The sequence below is a fragment of the Strix uralensis genome, chromosome 5, assembly GCF_047716275.1.
Source record: "Strix uralensis isolate ZFMK-TIS-50842 chromosome 5, bStrUra1, whole genome shotgun sequence".
Taxonomy (NCBI): Eukaryota; Metazoa; Chordata; class Aves; order Strigiformes; family Strigidae; genus Strix; species Strix uralensis.
Genome location: NC_133976.1, coordinates 676,486 through 690,618, shown reverse-complemented (window position 1 = coordinate 690,618; position 14,133 = coordinate 676,486). Strand labels below are relative to the sequence as shown.

The window sequence follows — 14,133 nt, the reverse complement described above, 5'->3', positions numbered from 1 at the left end:
AGCTGCTTAAATTATACCACAGCGAGTTCTCAGAGCTAAGTTAAGTTAGCAGGGCCCCCAGGGACTGTTGTAATTCTCCGTTCAGACTCATCACCACTCAGCAAATGAAAAAAAAGTCTCCTCTGCTGTTTGTGTTAAACACAGACGGGAGGTAGCAGGTGGAGAACACTGATTTGTGGGGTTGTTATTTCTCCTTACTTGTAAAAACAATGTCGCATGCTGTGGGATCTGCACAGAAACCATCATCTCAAAATTTGCAATAGTTGTAAACACTCCATTTTACACCACCCCGCTTACTCGGGGTCATACCTGGGGAGTTGTTCCTGTGGTTTTGTTCATTTTGCAATGTGAGTTATTCCTTTTTCTCAGTCAGCGCTGCCTCTCCCTGCGTTTGGAACGTCTGTGTCACGAGGAAAGCGCCGCTGGTGGCCTCAGACAGCAGCTCCTCTGGAGGCTCCGACAGCGACGAGGAGGAGGATAAAGCTGATATCGTCACGGAAACCATCAGCACAGGCTCGGGTCAGGAAACCATCAAGCTGACTATGGATGCTAAAAACGAGAAGGCTGTTTTCACCAGGTGCGAAAGGAATCTCCTTGGGCCGGGGTCCTGCTCTGCTTTTACCCCCTCGTGTCGCTCGGGGGTGACGTGTTATGCGTCCCTTTCGGACACCATGCTTCCAGGTGCCCTGTGTGAGGATGTCTTGCAGCTTTCTTGTCGCAGGGGTTTTGTTTTAAGAAAATACTTACAACAGGTTTATTTTTAAGAAAAGTGAGGCTGATTTTAGCTGCTGAGCCCTGTCACAGGAGTGTGGCCCATCTGTGTGTCTGGCTGCACAAGAGGCCGGGGCCGGGCTCGTGCCAGGCCAGCTGCCCCAGACGAGTCGAGCGAAGCCTCACGTGGTGGCACCTGCAAGGTCTGGCACGGAACCTGTGTGTGCTGCTGCAGGGGGGAAGAGTTACATGACTCAAGTTGTCGTTTTCTTCCCAAAGTAGTACATTATAGACAATAAATGATAAAAAATGCAAAATGCCAGAAAAGATACAGCAGATCCTGAGATTTGTTAGGTTTTGGACAGCAGTTTGGTTGGAATCGCAGTGCTCGAATCTGGCCTACTTGAATAATTTGAGAGGGGAAGTTGCATTTCAGAGCAGTAAGCATCCAGTTCCCTTTGGTGCATCCAGAAAAATTGTAAGATACTTGGGTTTTTTTCCTCCTATTCCTTTCAAATATGTAGGGTATGATTTCACTAGTTGGAGCCCCTGTGTTTTCTGCATCTGACTCAGGAACAGATATTTACTTTTTATGATGTTGTGGTGATGTGACTTTTTTGGGTAGTCAACGTGAGCTGCTTGGCACGTGCCCACACCCAGCAAATAGCTACTGGGAGTTAAAAAGCGGTGGCTGGGGAAACAAGTGGGCTTAGAGCACTAAGGAGAATGATGGGAGGCAGTTGGCCAAAGGTACGCTTGGTTCAGCAGCTCTGAATTGAGTTTTTAATAAGGTGACTTTTTTATTGTTGATGCCCGCCTCCAACGGCCTTTACTCCACCCTTGGAAGGGGTGAGATCCCTGGGATTCTCTGCTCGCAGTGATGGCACCTGAGGAGCTGGGTTGCTAAATGGAGTTAGTTTGTACGCACAGGGCTGGCATGGCCAAGCAGACTGGCTTCACAAAAAATGAAGGATGAGGAGAATAAGAATACTGCCTGCTGTGCTAAAAGCAGCATCCCCTTTTCCAGTTTTCTGTGTACTTGAATTATATCTAATTAAACCCATTGGCATGTGTATCTAAAACAAAGTCTGTGCTCCAGATGATTTTCCTCTCTGGTGTGAGTAGAGCAGCGTGATACATGTGACTGTCTGGATTCACAGTAGCAATGTAAATCTTACTTGGCATGTTCTTATGTCTTCCATTTATTTCCTAGCAGGTAGGAATTTTTTTTTTTTTCTGATTTGGCTGTCTAGATGTTGTGGGCTATGCTGCTGTTTCAGGCAGTGTAATTTTAAATGTGTTTTTCTCTCTTAAGTGAGAAAAACTCTCTCTCGAGCACTTTCAGTAAGGACGAGGCTTCCAGAACCTGCTTGGTTTTGCATGATTGCAGTTCTACAAAACTAATTCTGTTTTGGCAAAGAAAGTAAATAGTTGAGTAACCACAGTCTCCACTTTAAAGGTGTCCAGCTTTCCACAGCTGTAACCATAGCCAAAACTCAAACTAGAAGCTGTAGGAAGGCAGAAACCTGTTAGATAGATGGTGATTTCAGCTGCTCCAGGCATGTTTTGGAGCCAGGTTTCTCCTGGTGTATGAGCTGCCATCTTGACCAGTGATGATAGTGGGAACTTCCCGGTATCCTCAGCTCTCCCAAACCAGCCTGCCTTCTCTTGGAACAGATGCAGTTAAATGGCCAGTAGTGAATATATTCACTTCTTACTGCGTTCCTTAATGATTCCAAGGAAATGAAATATGCTGAAAGTTTAAGAATATTTTGGATTGACTGTGTGTTTCTTGATGACCTTCTACGAGCACTTACCCTGAAGTGCTAAACTTGTACCAAACCGCATGCCTATTTCTGTAGAAACAGGTCTTCCTTCTCCTTCCTTCCCCTCCCTGCAGTACTGAAACCTACAGTGGAGATCTTCAACGCTCCTTGGAGCCACCCAAGGACTCTGTAGATTCTGCAGTCACTAGGGACGTGGAAGCTCCAGATGTGCAGTACATGCCTCTAAATACCCTCCATGATCATCTTCTCAACTGCTGATGCTCCTGCCCGTAGTGCCCCAGAATTTAAACTCTGGAAAGTTAATGATTTGTCCCTGCGTGGTGCAGTAGAATGTCCTTCATGTCAGCTCTGCTTAAACTACGACTAAGAACATGGGTTACCTTAAACATCGTGCTAAAGAAGGTGTTTCAGATGTATTTAGCTAATTTCTCTACTTTAAATATATTTAGCTAACTTTCTTTCCCACACCTAATTCTATGTGGTAGTTTCTTGTGAAAAAACAAGTAGTTTTGCAGAAGTTCTCTGACTAAAGTGCTTCCAGTATTGCCAGCTCCCGCTCTCTGATAACTTCAGAATTCATGTGTTAGGCTTGAGAAGGACATTTTTTACAGTGTATTGAATCTTTTGCTTTTTTTGTGTATTGATCTGAATTTTATGTGGAAAATGCCATATTCACTGACTGTACTCTTTGAAATAGCTTTTTATTGTTCCTGCATATTCTGCTGGCAGGAACAGCGCTTGAGGATACGGTTGTGAAGTTAACTCTTTTGTCTGTTTTTTCAGCAATCTTTACTGTTTTCTTTTTCTTCCTTTCTTTGCTTTCTCTCTATTTCTGCCTCTCTCGCTGCCCTTCTCTCTTGCTGTGGGTATTGCTCAGAGTATTTAGACCTGCAGTCGGAGGGTATGTATGACACCGACCTCCTCAGGGTTCCAAACATCCACCTGACAAGTAGTTTCTCCCATTAGTTACTTCATACTGGGCTGGAAAAAAGAGCTGTTGGACCGTTGGACTGGGAAAGCTCATCTTTTCACAGTCAGCTAAAACAGATCCTAGAAATTCTGTTTCGAAAACCTGAATTTGAGGTTGTGTATCCTTGCGAAAGTATGCGCCCAGTCAGCAGAGCCAGTGACGAACCATTGAAAAGCAAATACAATGCTCAGTCATTTCATGCATCTTGTCCTTGAGCTTCTGCCATTCCACCTGTTTGTGAGCTCTTTCTGCAAATAGGATTTTTTTTTTTTTCTCATTATTTTAAAAGGAAAGGTCGTGCTCTGGTCAAGATGACTGTAGGACAGCCTGGCCGACTGCAGTTTGCTAACGCACACGCTGCTGGAATTGCTGCCTGCGCTGCCTGGGGCAGCGGACAAATCTCTTGAGACTTTCTCACAACAGCACTAACAAATATTTCACTTGTATGCTGTAATACGCCACAAAATAATGGTTGATGTGTTTTCCAAAGGCTTTTTAAAAAAAAACCCTTTTTTTTTTTTCCCCAATGTTTTCTTTCTGTTTTAAATTGTGGGGTTTCACTAATTATTTTCTAGAATTCATCCGTACAAATGAATTTTCCCAGTCACTGTGCAAACTGGCAAAAATCTGCTGAAATTTCCAGATGACTGAAAAAAAGAGAGAAATTCAATAAGCATGTCTCATAACTGTTTGGTTTGAAGAGGAGCATGGTACAGCAAACAGGCACACTTTCAGATCCAGAAAGGACAGTCACCCGATGAACAGAAACACCCTCCTGACTTCTCGGAGCAGGAGGGTCAGGAAACGCAGCTCCGCGTGTGCCTGCAGTCTCCAGAGCCTGGAGGCTTTCAGGATTGTAAGCTGTGTGCTGATTTAAAATAGTTGTAATTACAACATGTACTCATTTAACTTCCTATCTTAATAATTAACAATGCCATTTTAACAAACTTTTGAAAGTTTTCTGCCTCTTTCATAAGCAGGCGAGTACATATTGCCTTTATCTCGCAGTACGTGCTATCGGGCTGTATTTTTTGCCAGAAAAATGTAATATTGAAGCTATTAATGAGCGATCCGAGAGGCGCAGTCCGTGTCAGCACGTGACTGGTGGAGCGTTCCCGAAGCTGCTCGGAGCGAGCTGCGAAGGTCTCGGAAACGTCTGCGGGGCTTTGCTGAAGTCGTAGAAGCAATCGATGACCGAGATGGGTGACAAGGGCTCCACAGTGGCGTCGGCCCGGCGGCTCCGCTCGGCTCGGCCGCCTGGGCCTGGGCACAGCAGAACAAACAGTCATGAGACTTGCCATGAGAGGGGAAAGCAGAACGGTGGGCACAAAAGCAGATGCAACGCGAGCAGTACTTTTTGTGGGAAGTGACTTGCATTTCTGTGTCTGTATGATATTAACCCAGCATGAAGAAGAAATGCAAAAGCTTATCTGAAGTATTTCACTGCTGAGTTGTTCAAATAAGGCTTCTAAGCAGCTCCTTAAAAGATGAGCTGTGCTTAAAAAGAAATCCAGCTTTTGCTGTGTATGGTGATAGTGGGCTTGGGATGTTCATAACTTTTAATTTCTCTTTCAGTTTATCAACTTCACGTGAAATGCTTTTTTCCCCTTTAATCTTTTTCTTTCTTTCTTTTTTTTTTTTTTTCCCCCCAGTGGTTGAATATGTTTATTGTCCACTTCTCCCTTGTGCCTCCTCACCCCAGTAGCTTGGATAAGCAACTGAAAAAGGAAGTTTAGAGGGGAGGCTGGAATCCATCTGAACAGTAGTGCTTGCTATCTGTTAAAAACAAATGTATTTCTTCTGTGTCTGTGTGATACCAGCTCTCATTTAGTACATTCTTCAGCTTTGGAGGCAGACACTGTAGGTGCTGCAGCGGTTTTCTTAGAACTGAGGTGGAAATGAGACAACACTTGCAATTTCTGCATTTCGCAGAGATTTCTCCGATTCCTGCATTACAGTTTCTGTAAAATCACTGAAAAGTCTCCTCTCCTTTCTGATCATACACGGTTCTGGGACGAAAGTACTTAACTTTTGTTCTAACAGCCGTGACAACCCTAAATTGCTGAAATAGCTCAGAAATAGCAGCTGGCAGTGGTTCCTCCCATTGCTCTGGGCATGGGGGCCGGGGGCTCCGCGCCCCGGGGGGGTCCCGGGGGTCCGGCCGGGGCGGCCGTTGCATTGGCTGGCACCGAGCAAGGAGTTTTGGTGCAGCGCCCGCTTACACGCAGCAGAGAAAATATTCCTCCAGTTTCCCAAGCTGAATGGAGTGACGTTGTCACAGTGGATGTTTTGAGCTCTCCCGTTCGGGGATACGTTTTTCTTTTCCAACTGTTTGTCTCGCATGACGTTCAGATTCGCCATTGCACGTGATGAGCATGAAACGTCGGCACGAGAAGTGGTTGTCTTGCTTGTATCTCCCTTTGCTGCCTGACTGCAAAGGGTTGCTGGAATGCTCTGAACAGATGATGAAGGGAAAGGAGCATGCTGTGGGAAATGGCATGGAGCATGGCAACGCCATTTTTGTAAAATTCGGCTGCATATCAGAAAGATGCATAAAAGCGACTAACCTGAGGTCCCATCCCACCAGAAAACTTTCCAATCAAACGTGAATGCTTAGTGCAATAATTGGCATAGATAGGATCTTTTAAGCTGACATAAGTGTTGGCTTTTTTAATGAAGATTGCATGTAAATTGGGAAGCCAGACCTCCCATGTTGTGTGACTTTGTCTAATGAACAGCCAATACTCGGGGAGTGTGTTGAGGAGCGTGGCTGGAGCGTGGCTGCCCTCTTTGTCTTTCGGTTGGTCGTTCGGAGCCTGGTTTTTAAGAACTTGCCTGTGGGCTCAGCATGAGACTTGTGTTTAAGTACGCTTTTATACATGCCTTGCTGCTTTGTTTATAGTACCACTGTTTTTCCTAGTGTGTCTTCACCCTGTTTGTTGTCTATGATACTAAATGTTTACCAAAGAGACTAGAGGGTATCTAAAGTGTATCCCAGGAGCCACAGTAGTGAGCTTCAGAGGTGGGTAGAATTGCACTCTAAGGCTGTTTCAGATCACATCCTTCTTCCCCAAAATACCTAAAGCTCTTTGATCATTTGGGACTGCAGCCTGAATTCTTTACCGACCCTTTGGCAATGAGACATAGATCAGTTTTGCCCTTAGCCGCAGGAGGAGCTGTACTAGGTGCTGCAGCCTGCAGGTTGCCAGCCGGCGCTGCAGTTCAGAGTCAGTTTGGCCTTTTGGAGCCACCAGCGAAGCTCTTCCACTGTAATTTTGTCTTGCCAGGTCTGAGAGGTTCTCGGTAAACAGACCACTGGACAGACAGGGTGAGAGCACAGCGTGTTTTGCAGTAGTGCTGTCGAAATGGGTGTTGAAAAGGAGTTTCCAGGGTGAAACTGGGCAAGAGAGGTATTAAAAAAAATTCCACCGCTGAAGTATTTTCTCTGTAAAGCTGGTGGAAATGTACAGGAAGAACTGAATTGTTATCAAAAGTTAAGTGAGCTCCTGACGTTTGCATCTTCATAAATAGAACAGCGTATTGCTTTATTTTAACTGGGTATCAGTTTTGATATAGAATGACAACTTCAGCGATGATGAAGTGTGAAACTTGTTGAATCCTGTTTTTCGAAGAAGAAATAACACTTCAAGGAAAACAGTTGTATTGTTAGCTTGAGGAAGCTTTGCATTTGCAGGATTTGGGCCTTAGAGCCCAAACGAATGAACAGCCATTTTGTAGCACCTCAGGTCTGGAATGAGGATATATAATATTCTTGGTTTCATGTTTTGCATTACATGTAGTAAAAGCTGAGAACTCCCTGCTCCCTTTATGGCAGATTTTTCTCTAAGAAGTTTACGGAGTTGAAACTCCTGAGTTGAGAGAGCTGCAAGTTTTCAGTAGCATGTGGAAAGCAAACCTCTGCAAAGCATTCACAGGAGTGCGGCGTGAGCAGGTCCTGCGCCCCGTGCGGGCTGATCCCCGTCGGGCTTCCAGCAGAAGGTGACACCTTCCCCAGAGGCAGCTGGAAGATGTTTTCTCAAGTCCCTTGTCTAAAGCAATGTGTGTGCATTTGGGAAGGGTCGCTGGAAGCCTCCCTGAAACCAGATGTCGCACTGTCGCAGCTTTCCGTGGCTGCCTTCTCCCCTGATTGTTGGTGCAAACAAAAGCGTTTCCCGGTGGTGAGGCGGTGTATGTACCTTGTGTGTGCGTGTGTTTTGCACAGACACCAGTGCCTTTCACCACAAGTGTTTCGGTAGCCTGCCTCGTCTCATACCTCTACACATCAGTTAATGTGAAATAAATGTAGAAATAAATGAAAAAGTAGTATTTTAAATACTTCTTAGCTTAAGATGATTATTGTAATTTATCACATAATTATTCTAAGTGAAATCCGAGTGCTTGGCAGTAGGCATCACCCAGAGGAGATGTGGTTGTACCTGCCTCGAGGAACTTGCTGCCTTAAAAAACAAACCATAGAGGACGTTTAAGATACATCAGGTAACACAATCAGGAAGAGCAGAGGAGAACGACTGAGTTGTTGCCCTTTCACTGTCTTTGCCATCCCCTGCCATGCTTCACAGCAGTCTGTGAAATGTGTCGTTGGAGGGTGTTCCTGAGTCTGTCACCCTCCCAGGACTGTGGCCACAGCTCACCAAGCCCCACGCGGGGAGGTGGCTCTGGCAGGAGGTACTCCATGCCCGTGGCTGGGACAGCACACAGGTATTTACCCTCCCAGAGACTCCGGCTGATGAACTGCCTGCTTTCTGCCCTCTCCTAGACACCAGGCAGACAGTCCATTGCTGCCCCAAAGTTCCTTCTGCCTCTGGACCCCACAGTTATCTTCTTAAAGTTCTCCTGCAGAAGCCCTGTTGCCTAAAGGCCAAGTAGACTCTCCTGTTGAGGATGCTTTGAGCTCAGCCGTCACACCCGCGGTGAAGCACACTGCAGCAGCGCTGCTGAGCCCGGTACTCGCCAAGCATCTGGGTGGGAGAACACCCCCAGACTGTGCCAGGGCTGTCCCGGAGCAACCAGCTGGGGATCAGGAGGAGACAGCTCCAACTTTATGCAAACTCTGTTCTAACCTTCTAGAGGTGAAAGTGGCTGAGCCTAGTAACGCAGGTTGTATCCTCTAGTCTTACTTTCTGCTGAGACTGAAGAGTTTGGGCGTTCAGCTTGTGCACTGGGGGTGGTTAGATACCTCAGGAAGCGCACTGCAGGGCTTGTAGAAAGAGAGGAGTCTCTGTTACAAGTGACCTCTGGAGCAGTATTTACAAACTCGGCAGTTAAGCTGTAGAATGGAGCTGTGATGTTGAACTTGGTGAACAGAAGGGAAAATTGTCCTGGCTCTCGGGTTGGAAAGCCCAGTGGGCATGGCTGTAGGTGGCATTCACAAGTGGTTTGTGCTGAGCGCTTGTCCATTGTGAAAAAAGACACAGTTCTGGACAGACTTACGCTTGGTGTTGGAAAGTTTGTGCGAGTGGCTTTGAATTAGAGCTTAAAAATTCCTGATTCTTTCTGGAGTGGGAAGTGTTAGAGATCAGTTTGCAGAGCTTAACTAAGACGAGTCTACAGCAGATACAGACGTTGTCACCGATAACTCTTCTTCCTTAGCCTGCCGTAACCAGCCTCCTGAGAGAACAGTTGTATTCTTGGCGGGTAAGACGTTCTCTGTCCCTGCCCCCTGCCTGGTCGGGGTTTGGAGCGTGTCACCGTGCTGCGTGGTGACATGGAGCTTCATACCAGACCGGCCTTGAAGGGGCACGACGAGCTGCTAACGATCAGCTGACCAGAGGAATACCAGTGCAAAATATTTGTAGGTACTAGAGTTTATTCTAGGCTAGAATTAGATACTGTTATCAACCCTCCTGCTTGGGTAATAGTATTCTGTGTTCCACACAAACTCCCTATTTTGTTTGACCCTGTCAGTTTGGCCTGTAAGCGTCCTGCAGGGGTTTGCATGACCAGCTTTGCCTTTCCGTGAGCCTGTTGAAGAGTTTGAAAATTTCCATGCCCCCTTAGTGGTCACGTAACCTCAGGATTTCATAACACTGGAATCCTTGTGTCATGGAAATTTTAGTGATTGAATTGAAGAAGTTTATCTTTGAGCAATTTAAATCTCATGAGCTCAAGTTTCTTGTGTGGGAAGCCATTTTCTAATGACATTTCTGGCAACTTAGTTCAATTCTCTGCTGTCTCATCTATCCCCTGCCGTCTCTCTAAGGTGTATTTTTGTACTTGCAGTATTTCTTTTTAAGAGCATGTTAGCCCTTTAGGAAGATAAATGTTTTGATCTCATGGCTCCTCATTTTTATGTGTGTTTTTTCAAGAGCACACAGAAAAGTAGCTACAGAAATAGAACTTTGATCTCAAAACCACTGTCACATGTCTTAATTACCAGACTGTGATTATATGTATGCATTATAAACTCACCCCGCAGCTGGTGACAGGATTCCAGCTCAGTCATCTACTGAGCTTTCCTTCCATTTTTGCAGGCTTGGTCTCTGAAAGAAGGAGAAGAAATTGTTCTCGAAACTGGGACTGAGTTAAAACTGTGAGGAAGATCATTCCCATGCAAGCTTGTCCTCTGCCTTAAAAGGCAAAAAATAGAGATATTCATGGAAATCACTTCTCCAGTTAGAAGTACAGGTCTTTTTAATACAAATGTAGAAGGTTTTGAGGTTTTGTGCTAGCAGGATTTTTCCTTTTTCAGGATTTGAGCTTCTGTTTTGTTGTAGGGAGACATCATTGGAAATGTTGTCCCTCAGGCATGGGAATCTGTCGTCTGATGTGTTACTGAAAGCGAGTTAATTTAAGCGTGTTTGGCTTCTGAAGTTACCACTCATGAATGTCCAGTCAACTTTTTCTTCCTCAGGATTTTAGGTTCTAAATTTAAGTCTTTTCTAGGTGCACACAGAGGTATCAGGTGCCACTTGGCAGAGCAGCTGGTAGAGCAGAGCCGCGTAGGTGCCTGTATTAGATCAGAAACACACTTTGCCAAAACCAGCAGTTTAAGGAGCAGCGGGCTTGGAAATTGCCTGGGCTTGGAAATCTGCTTGGTGGGCTCCTCCAGGCTGCTTTGCCCACGAAAGGCTGGACCAGAGGGTCTCTGGGGTCCCTCCCAGCTCGGGCTCTCCTGTGGTCCCGTGTTCTGGTGCTGATGGTCTCCGTTCACCGCCAAGACAAACCGTCTGCTTTCCACTCCCCGTGGTACATGTGGCTTTCTGGACCCTCTAAACTTGCAAAGTCTTGGCCAAATGTGCTTCACATTTGCATCCTTCTACTGTTTGTTTTCTGTGTGTGTCTGTAGGAGAGCGCACTGGCAGAGGTGGTTGCAGAGGGCGGTAAATGTTGGATTTGTAGGCGATGGGGATACGTGGGGAACTCTTAAGGCAGATTTTGCTCCAGGAAATGGGAATGCCTTTCTTGAGGAGCTGTTCTTGTGCATATTTGGTGTCTTGTTGATTTTTAGGAAACATAACCTCCAGGATACGTACACTACTTTTTAATTCCAGTTTACTTTTCAGTTCTTAATCCTTTATGGGATTTTTGTGGCCTGTGGTAGGAGAGGAGGAGGAATATTTTTTTCTCTGTTGGAATTTAAGCCCCATTAATTGACGTTTTAACGTGAACTTGAATTCTCCCCACACAGTGATGCAGACTGCATGGTTATTGATAAGCTGGCCATCACTGACATCGGAACGACAAAAGCATCCAAACCCCTGAACAACGTGGCCCAGCACTCGGAGGAGCACCAGAACACCGCCGCTGTTGTCACAGCCGTCACAGAAACGGCCACAAAAGACAGGTGAGATGGTCAAAACTCCCCTTTACCAGCCTGGGACAGAGAATCGGCTTTTACTGCATCACTAAATGTGGTTACTGTACGTTAGTGTAGAGTCAGAGTTCCACGAGTAGCACATCTGGAGCGTCTCAGAGTACGTTACACTGCAGGTCGTGTAGAGCTGTTACTGCCGTACATTGCACATACCTTTCAGTTTCCCAGAAGCGCTGTCAAATGATCTGTTTTATTTAAAAAATTGACTTCTCATTTCTTACTCATGCATAACGAATGCTCAGCTAGTGTGGGTTTGTATGTTCAGGTGAACGTACAGACATTTACAGGTAAAATATTATGAGGAAATGCAGGAATGTGTTTTGATAACTGAACTTGGAAGTGATCTTAAGGAGAAATTATATTAATGATTTTTTGTGAATGTGACAGTTTAGGTCTTTTTTAATATGGAAACCAATCCTTCTGCAGATCTAGTGCTGTCACCTCCACAGCTTTGCTCTGGCTCCTGTTTTTGGCCAGAGAGATGCGTATCCATAACGAGGTGCCTCTGCTCTTCCTGGGCTAAGACAGCCTCTCCTGGGTGGCTCGATCCTCCCGGAGCAAACTTGCTGTTAGATTAAATCTCAGATGTGGTGCTTAGCTGAAGCCATGCATCTGGGCCATCCTACGGGAATTTCTTCTGTGAGGCACCTTTGGTGGGAGGAGGAAGTTCTAACCAGCACTTTGAGCTTCATGCAACCAATCGGCTCCGCTCCATTACAGCCTGTCCCGGCTCCTGGCACTGTGGCCTCTCACCTCCCCAGTACAGCCACTGCCTTTGTGTGTCTGAGCCCAGCATTTACACCACCTCACACAATTCTAGTGCTGGTGTAACTCGCACTGGGGAGGAAGTCAGGTATCCCATCGGTCATTGTTCTCGCCGCCGCACCCCAGGTGCTGTCAGGGCCCTGGGTGCACCAGTGGGCGCAGGGAGCTGAGCCGGGGGGGCAAAAACCCTGAGACCAGGAGTCTGAGACCCCAGGCAGCTGCTGCCAGCGGCCACGTCCAGGGGCGAGGCGGGGAGTCGAGTCGGCAGGGCTGCGGCAGGAAGGGGCGAAGCCGAGTGGGCAGCCGGGCTCCGGCAGAGACCTAAACCCCGCTCCGGGGCTGGGGGGGAGGCCCCAGGTGAGGCTGATCAGGCCACCTCCGTCTGGTGGAGTCAGGACCCTGGCAGTTGTGTCGCAAACTTCTGGTTCAATAAATTAATTAGTGTTGTGTAATCAACGGTCAAAGCTGGCTTCTCAGTTTCTATTTTGATTTCCAAATGTAGTGTTTTGTAAAGGACTTGGAGGAGATTCTCATTAGGAAGCGAATAATGTTTTAGCAGGCAGAAGAAACAAAAACAGAAGAAGGATGGCTCAGATACTACCAAAGAGGAAAGTTTCCAACCAGGATAAAAGTCGGCTTCAGGAGCGAGTATGTTCCAGGCGTTCCAGGTTTCTAATACTCCTCTTTGGGTTTCTCCTTAGGAAAGAAGAAGTCTTGCCCTGTGCTGAAGCCACATTAAATGGCCCCGCTTGATGAAACGGATGCAATGGGACGTGTGTGATCCAGGCCAGGCTGCTACCTGGTGATGCAATTTGTCAATTTTTTTTTTTTTCATTTTAATTTTATTTTTTAATAAATGCTGCATTGATGAGAGAGCTGGCATTCAGGACCAGACATGCAGTTTCAACACCAACAATCTGTTCTGAAAGACACTTGCATTGTCTAAATGTAGCATTGATCAGTTAGTCATCACAGGAATGATGGGGTTCTTCCCGAGCAAGCCTTCTGCCTAATTTTAGTTCCTTGTCCCCTTCCCTCTCTCCCTTGTTTTTGTTTTGTATTTGGGGTTCAGTCCTATTTTCTTAGTGTTATTGCACACAGTATTCAGCTTCTCTTCAGAAAGGTAGCAGGTCTAACGCTGGGACTTGGACAGTGCACAAGAGTCCCGCAGTCGTGTGACCAAAGTTCCTGATGGAGCTGTCTTTGGGCAGCATTTGCACCGCTTTTGTATAGCAATAAAGCCTTATCAGAAACATTTCATAGGAGGAAAAGATGCAAACACTTTAAATGGGATGAAGCAGGGAGGGATTTTATGTTACATTTTCATGGGGTGGGAGGGAAGTCGTTGGCATTGTCCCAAGCCAGAGGCCAAGTAGCTAATTTGCTGTGATGCTGAACTGTCTTTGAGAAATGGGAAGTCTCTGTGTTGGGGTGAATTGCTCAGTGCTCTCCCCTCTGGAGACGTGGCAGTTCACTGCTGGTTCGTGGGGCAGTTAGCCATTGGCCTCTCCTGTCCGAGCCATCAGAACTCAACTCCCTGGATGTCATCCTCCGTTGGCTGGAGAGTATGCCGAGAAGGTAGCGTGGTGTTTGCCAGCTGAGAGGCTCATGATCCACTGGACTGCTGCCGTGCAGGAGCGAGAGCAGATATGGCACAAACAGGTTATCAGGTGTTTGCTGGCTTTTTGGAGACTAATGTATTTTCAAATTATTATGGAAATCCTTTTCTGTTCGTTTTGTTCTGTTTTTAAAGTTTTTAATGGATGCAGGAACAGCAACACTTTTGCACTTTGTACCTAGTGACAACATTGGAGAGTGAAATGGCCCCAGCACAGGACTCCTGCTGTTACTCCCCAGGTAGTCGGTCACGGAGAAGTTTGGGGGGGTGGAGGGGGGCGGGGAACGACACATGTACCGCTGCCTTGGGGTAGTAGAGTAAAACAGTACGGAGAACCGGACTGCGCTTCAGACTGCCTGGGAGCAAGGTCAGTTGAAGGTGTGTACTTGACTCTGGAACAGAGGATCTTCCGCGTAGGCTGAAGGACCTACTCCTGTACAGACTGTCC

The 14,133-nt window shown here is 46.4% G+C and overlaps 1 protein-coding gene across 7 annotated transcripts in view; it reads left to right on the top strand.

The window, feature by feature from the left end:
- The window catches only part of PPP6R2 (protein phosphatase 6 regulatory subunit 2), a 125,644-nt gene that overhangs the window by 97,258 nt on the left and 14,253 nt on the right, over positions 1 to 14,133 (top strand). For all 7 annotated transcript variants that reach the window (XM_074869578.1, XM_074869583.1, XM_074869582.1 and 4 more), the window contains 3 exons: positions 370 to 577; positions 11,117 to 11,272; positions 12,769 to 13,924. In XM_074869578.1, the coding sequence (XP_074725679.1) occupies positions 370 to 577; positions 11,117 to 11,272; positions 12,769 to 12,820 (416 nt within the window). In that variant the 3' untranslated portion in view covers positions 12,821 to 13,924. The remainder of the gene's footprint in view (positions 1 to 369; positions 578 to 11,116; positions 11,273 to 12,768; positions 13,925 to 14,133) is intronic.